Below are 14104 nucleotides of genomic sequence, written 5' to 3'. Positions count from 1 at the left end.
TGACAGATGTGATAAGATTGCTTACATAAAAGTGGGAAGATTACAAGTTTTACTGATTGTGCAGAGGAATGAATAGATGGTAAAATATTGTATTTGATTTAGTTGAGTGATTTGAATCTGGCAAAGATAATTATGAAAAATATGGTTGAGAAATAGAGTAATGGAGAATTTAATGAGTGGAAGGTGGCTGTCTTGGATGAGGGTCCAAGAGATGTGTACTTAATCAGGTTTTGTTGGGATGCAACCAAGGATGGGATACCTTTGTGGTAAGCAAAGGCTTCTCTGTGGATATGGATTAAGTTAATACAAAGTATATTTAGCCTAAGCGCTTTACTAGATTAAGTATCTAAAACTTTTCACTGTTTGTATTGCAGCAAATGAAGATACCCCGAACAAAAGAAGAAGATTGTCCAAGGACAAATAGGATCCCCCTCTTGCTGAAGTGAGGATGTGGCTGATGCTTCTGAAGCTGAAATAGAATCCTTCAGCAAGAATTCTCTATGAGTGGTGGAATGTTGCTATGAGCAGACAGCAGTGTATATCAGTATTAGAAAAAAACAGTGCAATAAGACGTTCTCTCCTATGCTGTCTGTCTCCCTCTGTTCCTATGATGGCAGTCATGGTGATGTGATGCCAACTGCCACTCACTTTCTTGTATAAGTTACCTCTGCCTGACCACTTGACTAAGTTTTTGGGAAGCAATGCTGTAGAAAACAAAGACTCTGACAATTTTAAAGTTTTGTCTGTCCAGCTTCAGTGGAGCATGTTTCCTGAACTTAGCTCAGAGTGGATAGACTCTCAAGATCTCAGCCCTTGGCAACCCATGATTACTTCTTTTAAACTTACAGAGTTTCTGTAGGCCATTTTGTTAAGGTCGATTTTGTTTTCTTCTATTGTACTGCTTATAACTATGACTAGTGATACAATAAGCACTGTGGATTGTCAGAACAGCTGTAACTCCAGAGGACAGCTGAATGCAATGAATGTGTGATTTTTAGGGTGATGAATTCCCCCCATCCCCTCCCCCAGTGAGAAAGTCTCCTGGTAGTGTTGTCAGGGACAGAGGGCGGTGTTGTGGCTGCCCCACCAATCTGGAGTGGTCAGATGTTACAGGTCTACCCACCCACGGCAGACACAACTGCCCACCCACATTGTGGCGCCCACACTTTTCTACACCAACACCTCTATTGTATATGTAGATTGTATATATTGGTGAATGTTTTTAAATGTACAAAGTACAGCAAAGTTAATATTTTCTGTGTATTTCTGTATAGATGACTGCAAGTAGATGCAGATCCTGTAAATTATAAGCTTAAAGTGTAGAACCTGTGAAGGTGAAACTGCGGCTGTATTTATTGTAAATATTGTAATCTGTTGTATAGACTACCACTACTGCAAACAACCTCGTTACTGACATTTGTTTCTCCACGTCCTGTGCCCGATGCCATTTTCTCCAGACACCTCACTTGCACTCCTTTCCAGACTTTATCTTATTTGCTAACTTCTTTGGCTTGTTCATGCCTTGCAGCAGGAGACTTGTTTTAGGCATACATGCCTCTTGAGAGATCATTTCGTTTTATGAATTTGATCGTGGTTTTTGCACAGGTTAGGATTTTTCTCCTCTATTTGAAGGCATGAGCAATGTAAAATATTTGTAATCTACCCTAATCTATTTTTTTTAGCTTAATGGCATGAAAATTATTCTTTAATGGCCCTATTGATTCTATTGTAATGTAAGATTTCATATTTTACATTGTTATGAATAACAGTTTTAATTATATACATTGACTTTCTGTACAGAACATTTTAATAGTCCTATTTTCTCAACCTGTATTGCAATAATTACACTGAGCATGTCGAGAGTCTTGATTTGTCCCTTGGTGTATTGGGTGGTTGTTCTTAAAGATGTTTACAAGTATTTGATTCATTTAGTCTGTTTCATACCTGTTTTGGGGTTGGTGTCACGCAGATTTACTCATTTGTTATAATATTATACTAAGCATTTGCACGACCCTTCCCTATTTTCCTTATTTCTTTCCTGAGATTTTCCACACAAGCTCTGGCAAGGATACAACCATCGTCTCGGATCTGTCAACCTAGGCGCACCAAAAGCAGAACTACTATAGTAAAAAATGTGTGTATTTTGTATTTTTCTAAAAGATGCGGTTGGAGAGAGATGTGGCTGTATGTCTCTACGTGTTGTGGCCGTAAAGCCCCAGTTATGGTGTATCATGTTACTGAAGGAGTAAACTGACCAATAAGGCAGGCCAGTCTTTGGTGTCACCCTTTCCCAGTAAGAGATGGCTACGTAGCCTGCCTCCACCCATCCTTAATGTTTGCTTTGCTTTGCTTCGTTTCACTGAAGGAAGATTTAATTTCTTTCCATTTGCACAAGTCCATGTTCTTATTCCTTATCTTATTTTAATATTTGCTCTTTTGAGATTGTTGTTTATGCAGAGATTAAATCTTTATAAAGGGGTGTGGGGGTGCTGAGGTTCAAATACTTACCACAACATTGACGTAAGCAGTAAGCATTCTCATAGTTGACTGTTGAGGTGGTGAGAATAACTTAACTATGCCTTCAACAGGTCTGTCAGAATAAGCAAGTGTAATATTCAGTTATTGAGATGTATGTAAATTTTAGAACTAATCTTTATTTTTTATTTTTTAAAAATAAACTGATTAAATTATTGTCTACTTGTAAGTTACATGAGACAGACACCTGTTCTACCACTACTGTACAGACAAAATAAGCCAAGATGAAGCAGTCATGGACTGTGAGTCACATGATTATAAGAAAAATATTTAAAGTGATTCATGGCTTTTATAGTAGCTACTACACTGAGCTCTCATTTATTGAACTTTTCTTCAATGGTTATGTTGAACTTACACAAGAATTAACTGGAAAAACCTTAAGTGATATCAGTCTAGGCTGCTGATACACTCTGTTTACACCCGAGCAGGAAGTGTAGCTCTCAACTAGATCATTAAATGAGAAGATATATACAGTAAGAGGACAGTTTGTCCTCTGTGGGCAACAACAACTGTGGCTGAAGTCGTCCTCTTCTTATTGATGACTCTCTTGCCACACTCACCCTGCAGCCCACCTGGTAGGTTGGCATATGGTACCATACATATCTTCACACAACAACTTTTATTAATTTATTTATTTCTTATTGTTTCCTTCACCTTTTCCTCTTCTCGTGTCTTAATGATTTTTCAGTTCTCTTTGCCTGGTTATAATGCCAAGGTGACTTGTTCCTTCAGTCTTGTTATACATCTTTGTCCTTAATATTGTTTAGTGGTAATTGCTTCTCATATTTGATACCAAATTTCAGTGAGAATTGTTAAGCAAAATATGTCTATGTTACTGGGTTGTATTATTTGAAGGTGTGTATGGCTAGAAGGCTGGAGATGTGAACACTCACAGGGTTTAAGAAACCTACTGTACCTGGGTAGCCTTACTTTGAAAGTGGGAAATTACAATATACAATATTCTGAATAGGTACATCACACAGTATTGCAGTTATTTGTGGAATGATGTCACTATGCTGGAAGCTTTAGGATGTCACCCTGTCCTCAACCATCAGTATAGGTACACACGGTTAATCACTTCTGGTTATTATATACAAGTTAGTGACTCTTATCTTGAGGTTAAGATATAAATGTAACATCATGGGAAGGGGATACTTAGGCTGTTTTTATATTCTCATTTCAAAGATCAGGATTAATGCTTGGTGATGGTAAGAGATATTACTTGGGTAATACAGTTCTGTATTTTACCTTTCCAGAAAGGTCTTTTTTATTTATTGTTTATTTTACAGAAATATAAAACAATACAGGTATTTCTTATTGCGGAAATTGGAGGTGGATATTATAAGAAATGAATTTTAACTTCTTGGTCAAGTTAAATTTTCCTTGAGAGGGCAAAGACGAGTGCTTGTTTACAGATATTGTAGTTGCTCTGAGACTAGGCCATTGCACCTTGAGAAAAGCCGACACTGAGCGAACTGATGTACCATAACTATAAGGTAACCAAAGGTCGTTAGGCTAGGTAAAGGGATGTTAGTTGGGCTCGTGTCATCTTTCAATGATTTAATGGCATAGTCTTACAGGCAGTCAATTTATCAACAACACAGAGTGTTTTGTGCATTATAGGTGTATTTTAACTGGGATTTAATTAAGATTGGATTTGCTTTTTATATGTCAGCCATCTGTTTCTGAAATTAGAGGTAATTCTTGAAAATATAAATATGAGAAACTATAAGCATGGAAAGATAAATGCTGTAATGCCCTTGTTTACCTGCATACATATTCACTAGTGTAGAGAGATGAAGGTCCTGCAGAAGGTAACTACTGTACCACCACGCCCTGCAGTGTACCACAGTGTTAGTGGATTGTTACTTGAAATACACAACTTATTTTCTGGTTTTTAGTGATAACAGTTTGTTTAGTATTAAATATTGTCACAATCTCGGCAGAAGCATTATCCCAGGATTTGGGTGTTGGGTAGCTATGTTCGTACAGTACAGTACTGTCATATAATTATATCATATGTGGTTAGAACTTGTCATCAAGTTGGATTACATCTTTTTAACATAATCTAGTTACACTTTATGGTTAAACTGTTAGGATATGTCTAATTTTATTCCAGTATTAAGATATCATGGAAACATCTTTAAAAGGTTGCCTCCCTCGCCCCTTACAGACTGTTGTGTATTCTGCAAATATTTATTTTTTTAAATTCTATTGTCACCCCTGAAGTACTCTATACCTTTCCATTATCTGTGAGGTTTATCCTTGTTGCAAGAAGTTATTTGTTTTTACTTGTAATAGAATATGTGAGACATTATTCAAACTGAAAAAGTCTTTTCTCAACTTGAAGATTTTCCATTTATTTATCTTCCTTTTTTTCCTTGTCTCGTAAATAAACTCTACACTGAAGTTCTCTACTCACACGTTTACTGGACTTTTGTTTGCTTATGCCAGAATTTCTTAAAATGTATGGAGGAAGTTTTTGTCAGGGTTACCAGAGGAGGCATCACTCTTGCAATTACTGGGTGAAGTCTAGGAACACCATCTTCTTATTCATAGTCAACAGTGTATTTGGCAATGAGTCAACCACATTTAAGTATCTTTAGGGAACTGGCAGAGTTTGTTGAGGAAAATTATTATGCTATTACCTGTATTTACTGACCCAGACCTTTATTATCTGTGTGAATGTGCAAGTGTACAGGAGGTGCAAGTGTTAGTGAAAAATGACTTCATAGGTTGAATCTTGATATTTTTGGAGAAATTTCTGTATGAAGTACATGAAAAGAAAGTACTGTTGAAAGATGTGATTGTCATAACAAGTCCTTCAGCGGCCCAGATAGTATTGCATGAGGACTTTGATCCGTCAGTCACTATCTGACCTTTTTATTAACCTCTGCCTTACTTACATTAATGTTTAGCACAGTTCATGCATTACTGTAATTCATAATGATGTTCAGTGGCTGTGATGAATGTTTTTGTTTTACTTTCCCCTTTTTGGACAAAATTCTATTAAGATTGTAATGTTTTAGAACATCTTTACTTAAATTCACAATATATTTAATGTAATGTAATTGCACCATGATCGCCGACGTAGTTACTAAATTGACGAGACTACGTTGGTTATGGGCGGGGACGGTCCAGGCCCCTGCAAGTCATGCTGTTGTTTGTTTCATTGGGAATCACCGTTATAATACAATAGGGAAAATTATATAAATCTAGTTTCAGGAAATTTTTATTGAATATCCCTTCAGTTTTTATATTACACCATTCATGAGTACAGTATATTTGAAGCAAAATTTTGATGGGTTAAGTGAATCACCATGTGGTAACTTAGTTGGGTAGGATGTGCAGCTGTCTGTTACATTATGGTGACAAGGTTGGTATTTTGTGAACTCACCACAATACATTTATAAATTGATGTTCTTGTGCCGTGATTTTACAACAACTGAAATTTTCACAGTTAAAACATGACTCTTGATATGGGTGTGACTTCCCTCCACATTTTGTTTCACTTCATGTATTATCAAGTACTGATCGTTGTGGGATTTTACTCTTAGAAAATATTGGAACTGTTACAAAGAAACTGTTTGAGCATTGATACTGATATTATAATTGGATGATGGCAGCTGTGATAAAGTTGTATTAGTAAGTTGAAAAACGTGTTCATGGCCTACGTGTGTGTTAAAGAAGCTTATGATCTTTTGTCGAGTACAGTACTTAAAATAGTGTTTATGCTTATTGGTGTACATTATACTTTTGTTTTTCAAACCTTTTCCTATACAGTATAGTAAAAAAATACAGGGTGTCCATTTTCTTATACAGTACAGTAAAAAATACAGGGTGTCCAAAATGTAGCAGATGCACACACTCATTCTCCCTTCAATCATTCCCATTCATTTGTTCATTTACTCTTCTTGCTGTAATAAATGAGTTCTACCATAGTATTCCCTTGCTTCAAGAAAAGGTATTAAATATTCATCTTGTTCATCCATGTCCCTTAGTGTCATGACCTTCCCTTAAAAAAAAAAAAAAAACATCCTTTGAAACTCACTGACTTTACTCTCTATTTTTCACTGCTATTTTCTGCATCATCTTCCTTACATCTACTGCCTCCTCCACCCCTCCCCTCTTGATCTTCCTCCTGTCACAACCATCTGTCTGAATTATATATATAGATGTACAGTATTACCAACCTTTCACATTCTATTCTCTCATCTGTCCCCATAACATATCAGCTGACCCTAATCATTTATTTATTTGACATATCTTTCACATTTTCTTATTTCTGTATTTATTATTTTCTGTAACTTATTTACCCCATATATTACAGCTCTGGTGTGCTATAATCGACACACTCCTCTGTAGATTTTACGCTCGTTCTTATCTGTCTCCATATACTGTACAGTACAGTACAAGGAAATTATACATGCTCTTTTCCTTACAAGATGTAGAGTTTTGTTCATAGAATTTTAATATTTTCTTATATAGTAGGTTTATAATTATGGAGTATGAATGTGAGGCTTAATGACAGGATAGGAGCCAATGTTTGAAATTATGAGAAGATAGACTTTGGGTTTAGAATCATACGACAGGGTTGGATTGGGTTGAAATTGATATACTGTACTGTATGATGTCAGACAGGTAAGTGATGAAGGTTGTAGCTCTTAGTGTGGCTTCTGGAAGGTTTTGATAAGAGTTGGGAAGCAGAGGTTATTGTTTTAAATGAATAATTACAATAAGTGGTGTGGGAGTTAGCAGGGGACTATTGAATGGAATGTTTTCCCCAGTGTATAGTTGTATAGCCCATATATAACATCAGTGGTGCTCTAGAATGCAAAATTAAACAAAAACTCCCTAACTAGTCAATAGATTAAACAGTAGTGTGTGTGTGTATCTGTGGGTGGTTAATGTGCACAATATGGCACCCCACAACCCATGGTCCTTGCCACTTACCACACTTCCTGGTTTCACTGTGTATAAATTCATATGTAAAAGACCAAGAAACTTAAATATTAATGCATGCCCCCTAAATAAAAGATTGTTGTAGTATTAAGAAGTATGTTCTGGTGATCACACATGGTACAAGGGACCAGCTGGCAGTCTGTCTGGCATTAAATTTCCTCTCTGGGATTAACAACCCTTACATGGCCCATTAATGTGGGATTTATTGTAAATCTATATCAGCTGTGGTGTAGTGTGCACAATTTAGTAGAGATTGTTATAATTGATGAGAAGAGATGTCAGTGCCCGACTAGGATTGTTGTGTGTGTTTGTGGTGCGGAATTTAAGTTAGAGTGGAGATACTTGCGTAGAAAGAAAAAAAAAGTCTGTTGTAGTATTCATTCCTACATATCAAAGCTGCATGCTCTTCATTACCTGATTTGATTATTTAGGTTTTGCAGTACCTTATGTCACATCACCTCCAGGCTCTCTGAAGCACACCAACACACCTTATAATGTGGTGTAGTTATCTACTGTACCTACAAGGGCAATGTTACCTAATTTCCCCTTACTTTTGTATACACCTATTGGCCGTGTGAAAGTCACGGTCACTCCCCTGCTGTGGGTCAACTGTCATCCTACTCTCATGTTATAGTCCTTTAATGTACAATGACTTACACTTGGCTCCTTGTTATCTTGGTTACCCAGCCCTAACTAAGGCTTGTATAAGGATAAGGTATGTAAGGAAGGGAAAAGCTGTAAAGTACATGATTCATTGTAGAGTAGGGTGGTTGGGTTACAGTAGATGTGAATGTCTTTCTACCTTAAAAATCTTGTTTCTTTGGGTTTAATGTCCTATATTGGGAGGAAGTAAGAAACATTAACCTAATCTCATATCTACCATGGTTGGATAACTGCTCATCCAAGGTTCATACATTTTCAATACTTTTTTATCCTGATCCAAGGATTTACGATAGACTGCTGAATTACAAAAGCATCAGCAGTACAGTACAGTATATTAGAGCTGGAAGGTATTAAAGATTGCAGCTAGTAAGGTGCAGGAGGATTATTCAGGAGTGTTGTAAGCTCACTTTTATTCAGTAAATCTTTATACTAGTTTGCATTGGTTCAGAGAGTATTATTATTGCATGTACAGTATATAGGCAGTGTGGATATGGGTACAGTGCAGAATATTAAGTGAGGTGCTATAAGACTACCTGTGAAAAGTATTTATGTATTTCAAAATAGATAATTCACGAATGCAAGGTTTGATTTGATAAGGTTGGGGATTTTTGTACCAACAATAGTTTCAGATAAACTTTATTTGCTTTATCCAAATGATATGGTATGTTTAAATCTTTTGTACATTTTAATAGTTTTTCTTTACTTGCTATCAGAGGAGCTCGTCCATGGAGTTGTCTTAGGGTAACCTTGAGTTCTTTATCATATCAGTAATAGGAGTACTTGTAGTGGTGATGCAGAGAGTAGTAGTACAGTGGTAGTAGTAGTGAGTCTTATCTAAAAGTGGTTAGTGAAGTTTATGGGATTTTTTGGGGGGGTGAAGGACATTGTTATCCAAAATATATACTATATACCTGTACTGTACAGTATATGTTAAGAAATTATGGCATGATTTATATCTGAATTTTGTGAAATGTTTTCTATTTTTATTTATTTATTTTAATGTATTTATTTTTTTTTTTTAGAGAGAGAAAGAAATCATTAAAACTGGACGAAGAACATTTCTGAAATTTTTTGGGGTGGTTGCTTTTAGTATTGTATTCAAAATATGTATACATGAAAAGACTTTTGGTGTGAAAGTTTGCCCTTTTTTTATGATGTACAGTACAGTGTTATCAAAAGTCTAACTGTTGGCTTTATTTACTTTTTTAATGCAATAGAATGACTGAAGAATAGAATATGGCCGCATCATCATTACAGTACAGGAAGAGGGTGTACAAAATGCATTCTTGTGCTGTCGATGGTAATACAAGTTTTACAATAGAATGTACGGTTCTAAATTATGAAAGTTGTACAGAGATAGTTTTATAAGAAGTAAATTGCATTCACGTGAGTATTAGACACTTATTTCATTTGAATATTAACCATCAAAATGCTAACCTAACTTAAAATAACCCTCCAGGAAGCATTAGGGTGATTAATCTTCAGGTGAAACAAGCTCGGGGTGTCTAATCTTCATATGATTCAAAAATTTTAATACCATCTATGAAACAAATTGGACAATACAATGGCCTCCTCCTCCCATCATGGCCACCTCTAACTGGGGTGGCCATCAGGTAGATCAGGACACTGTGATTGGCTTGTAGGAGGGCCATGTAACTCTCCACGTCATAATTCCACTGCGTACTGTTATTAATTCTTCAGTTTCATGCTGTTGGTCTACTGAAATTTCAAGGCGCTGTTGTTATTGTGGTAATGTACTGTACTGTATCCAACTTGACAGGTGTTAATGGTGTGCTGTTGTCTGTGGTTTTTCTTCTATAGGACTGACTTTATAGTTCTAAGCTTCATTTTCCCAGCATTTTTTGTGTTCAATATGCTCTTCACTTGTGATTGTGTATGGGTAATTTACTACCATTGGGTACAGTCAGATAAACCATACAATTACTTAAGGGTGTGGTAACCAAGTGGATACAACAGTCGTCTCAATCCCCAGATCCTGGTTTTTCTTCCTAGGACACTTTAAATCCTCCCAGATGTAAATGGGTACTGTACTGTACATGACTTTACTGTTGGGAGGTGAAGGTAATCAAGTGTAGTGTAGGTCATGGAGCTTTCTTGTGTACCATAGGCTTATTATTCATATTTGTTTAGTCACATGTTCCTAATAGTTCACCATCAGGACTATGGGGATCTTTTTTCTTTTATGTACAGTTTATTCATGTGTTCCATTCTATTGAGCTGTTATGCAAGAATTTTTACCTCGTCTTATGCAAGTGAAAAGTGTGGACAACACAACAACGCACCAGAAGGCAGCTGTAAGAGGTAGGGAATCACCCAAGATAAGCTTCCCCCAGTTAACTGCCGTGACGCTCTGTGGTTAGGCTTGCTTGGGTTAGGTTGTGGTAGCATCAGATTAGGTTAAGGTTAGTGTTAGATAGGTAGGCAAGGTTAAGTTAGCTTTAGAATGTCTAATTATTAGGTGAAATAAACTAAAGGGGCTAATCTTCCAGAACTTGAACAATGTCATGTAGCAGAAGAGAGAAATACGCTCAATAAACTCACCCATTGCACTAGACACAATCCCATCTGGTTTAGTTTCTCTTGTGCAATTGGTAAAGGGATGGGATGACTTTGAGATGATGAAATGGAAGTGAATAAGAGAGGTGAAGGCTAAGGTGTGGGACTGGATAATCAAACCTGGAGGCAGAGAAGGGTAGGAGGTGTTAAAGGGGAAGCTTGGTTATTTCTTAAAGGACGAGGGAGCTATTGTGGATCACCTGAAGATTAGCCCCCCCCCCCCAAGCTACTGTAGCTTTTTTCTCCTAGTTTGGGTGTCGAACTAACTTAATGTAACTAATCTTAATCAAAGTTAAACTAAAGTAATCTAAACTAGCCTAACTTAACCCCCAGGAAGCGTAAGGATGTTTAATTACCAGGTAAAATAAGTACAGTATGTGGGGGTCTAATCTTCAGGTGATCCGCCACACGCACAAATATTCGGCCACCTGTAACACCAAGTTGACAGGAAGGAGATTATTGTATGTCCAGACATGATCAATAGTGTGTTGAAAATTTTTCATTAAATGTTCTCTGTGGTAGGTAGAAGCCCTTTATGTTGTTAAAGATTGGCTTTCGGTATTTTCTAGTGTACATTTTGCGGATTACCTGAAGATTAGACCCACTAGCTTATTTTACCTGAGGAATAAATACTCTAACACTACCTGGGGTGTAAGTTAAGCTAGGTTAGGTTAGGTAAGCATTGGGTTAGGTTGGATTATGCTAGTGTTAAGTTACATACTGTAGGTTAGCGTTACGTTAGATTAGATTAATGTTAGGTTTGATTAGATTATCGATTGACTGACGTGATTTAATATTTTGACAAAGAATTAAGACGGTTTGGTAGCCATGGACAGGAAAAAAAGATTGCTTTGAAAATAATCTGTAATTTGGCTACATACAAATTTATTATCCTATTACATATACGATTAATACTGGAATGGGTTATGCCTTCGAAGTAACGAATAACTTATAAATTTGATATATTGATGCTTATTATCGTAATTTAATCTCATATTGATTGGATTGAAAATGAGATGTACTTAAATACAACTCCCATTTTCTGTCGTTTATTTTGCGCGAATCACCTTAGTCAAATCAAGATCTAACTATCGTCGACAATGAAGATAGTTCTATAAAATAAAATATCGACCGACGTAAAATAACCAATCTTTATTATAGAAGTATCCAATATCACTTTTTTTATGAAATTGTTGAAGTTTACCTTTTTTTTTATTGGTTTGATGTTCCTAAATACATGTGATTTGTTTGTTGTCTTGAGAGCCTGGCGGGGTTAACAGGGGCTGGTGTGTGTTGATACTTGGTGTGTGTGTGTGTGTACTGTACTAATGACAACCCCAGGAACAATTATATAAGGAAAGAGGTGAAAAGGACATTTAAGAATCAACCAATGAACAGTGAGTAAAAATATGTGACTGCCGTTGATTTATGCTGTATATTATCTGTGATTCACCTTTTATGTTGTTTCTCTCCTCTCCTTCTAGGCCATATTTTTTTGTATTGTCCATGTGGCTATTTTCCCGTGACCGGCAAAGTTCCTAAGCTATTTTACCGTGAGTGAGCCTGATCGGTTAAGTACTTGCTGTTTAATAAGACCGGGGGTCTGCCACTAATAGGTAGTCAGGTGAGGTTAGGTAGGTTCTAGTACTTGTTTAGGTACGCATTTTGAAGTACTAGTAATAAAACGCCTAATTTAATAGCGACAGTAAAATAATAATAGCAAGAACAAGTGTGACAAACTTAAAAAAAAACACAAATGCACATCGGAGGCGCAGACAACATCAAGTCCCGCCATCACTAATCTAATAATTGAAAAGCATTAACTGGTTCTAATCTCTTGCTCTCACCGCTCTTGCTATTTTCCCTCTCTGTTTCTCTCACTCTTTATCCTTAGTCTTTCTCACTAACCATGTTTTATCCTGTATCTTACCTTCTCCCCTTTCTATAAATCTCTTGTCTTGTCATTCGTTTTATCTTTCAATTTCTCTCTTTCTCTCCCTCTCTCTGTATTTATCTGTATGTCTGTGAGTATTATATTTTATTATTTATCTTTCTCTCAGGTTTTATATACTTACCTCAGCCCGCAACTCTGTATACTGTATATAATTTTCCTCAGTACCCCCCCCCATCCCCCCCTCTGTATATACATAATTTTTCCTGCACATAAATACGTATAATTCCCTTCATTATATGTAATTTCCCCTTCAGTATTCTCTTTGTTCATTTCTGTTCCTTAATTAATTAGGGACAATTAACTTGGAAATCAGCCTGTAAATTAATTAGCCCGAGTAATTATGAGGTTATTTATATAAGGGGTCTCTCTCTCTCTCTCTCTCTCTCTCTCTCTCTCTCTCTCTCTCTCTCTCTCTCTCTCTCTCTCTCTCTCTCTCTCTCTCTCTCATGTTTTATATAAACAATAATTAATTTATTCAATAAATCAATTAAGTTTTGGGAACAAAGGAAGAAGAATTGACCTCCAGGTTAATAGACTTTACAAGCTAATGAGCTAATTCTCTTTAAGATAAATAATTCCGTTTAAGATTATAAAATTCCAAGAGTAAATAATTCACGCCAAAAAATATATATAATTATCCGAGGTAAATGATTTTAATTCTCTTACGGTTATATAATTGTCGTATGGTTGTATAATTGTTAGGTTAGTTTAGGTTTTGGTTGTTAGGTTATGCCACGATTAATATATATATATATATAACTCAGATAAGAGCAGTTTTAGCGTCTCTCTACACAAGAACCAAATGATGACGAATGTCTTACCCATCACAGTCAACATCATTCAACATGTACACCAGAATCATCACACAGTCAACACCATTGTACATGTACACCAAAAATTCCGTTCAAAGTTTAAACGAGGAGAGTAGAGACAAAGAGGACCAACTTCTCCAGCCAGGAATTATTTTGCATTTAGAGGAGGGAGTGACGAGATTTGGCGATGAATGAAGAGATTTGGCGAGGAGTGACGAGATTTGACGATATGTGGCGAGGAGTGAAGAAGAGATTTGACGAGGAGTGACGAGATGTGGCGATGAATGACGAGTAGAGGAATTTTGAGGAAAGTGAACTGTATTATTGTGTTGTTGTTAAACCTTTGAGTCCTGGAGGGTTAGATAATTATCCTCAAAAGGGTTAAACCATCGTTCCCAAAGATAAAAAAAGGGTGTAAGATGAGACGAAGAGGGCGTGGAGAATGATTGAGGAGGAATAAGAGGATGAGAAACAAGAAAGTGAAGAAATGTGAAGAGGATATATATTTTATGTGGAGTGAAGTGTGTTTTTTTTTGGGGGGGGGGGCTCAGTGAAGTGGAGGTTGATGACAGAAATGAAGTGAGGACTGAGAAAAACACTT

General features: G+C 36.4%; 1 protein-coding gene across 3 annotated transcripts in view; it reads left to right on the top strand.

Moving 5' to 3' along the window:
- LOC121879631 (mucin-17-like) overlaps positions 1 to 5759 on the top strand; it is a 33098-nt gene extending 27339 nt beyond the window's left edge. For all 3 annotated transcript variants that reach the window (XM_042386294.1, XM_042386295.1, XM_042386296.1), the window contains exon 8: positions 375 to 5759. In XM_042386294.1, the coding sequence (XP_042242228.1) occupies positions 375 to 424 (50 nt within the window). In that variant the 3' untranslated portion in view covers positions 425 to 5759. The remainder of the gene's footprint in view (positions 1 to 374) is intronic.
- The last annotated feature ends 8345 nt before the right edge of the window (positions 5760 to 14104 follow it).

The sequence above is a fragment of the Homarus americanus genome, unplaced genomic scaffold (assembly GCF_018991925.1).
Source record: "Homarus americanus isolate GMGI-L3 unplaced genomic scaffold, GMGI_Hamer_2.0 scaffold47790, whole genome shotgun sequence".
In the NCBI taxonomy this organism is placed as follows: Eukaryota; Metazoa; Arthropoda; class Malacostraca; order Decapoda; family Nephropidae; genus Homarus; species Homarus americanus.
Note: the sequence above shows the minus strand (reverse complement) of the source record. Positions and strands in the feature narration are given on the sequence as shown.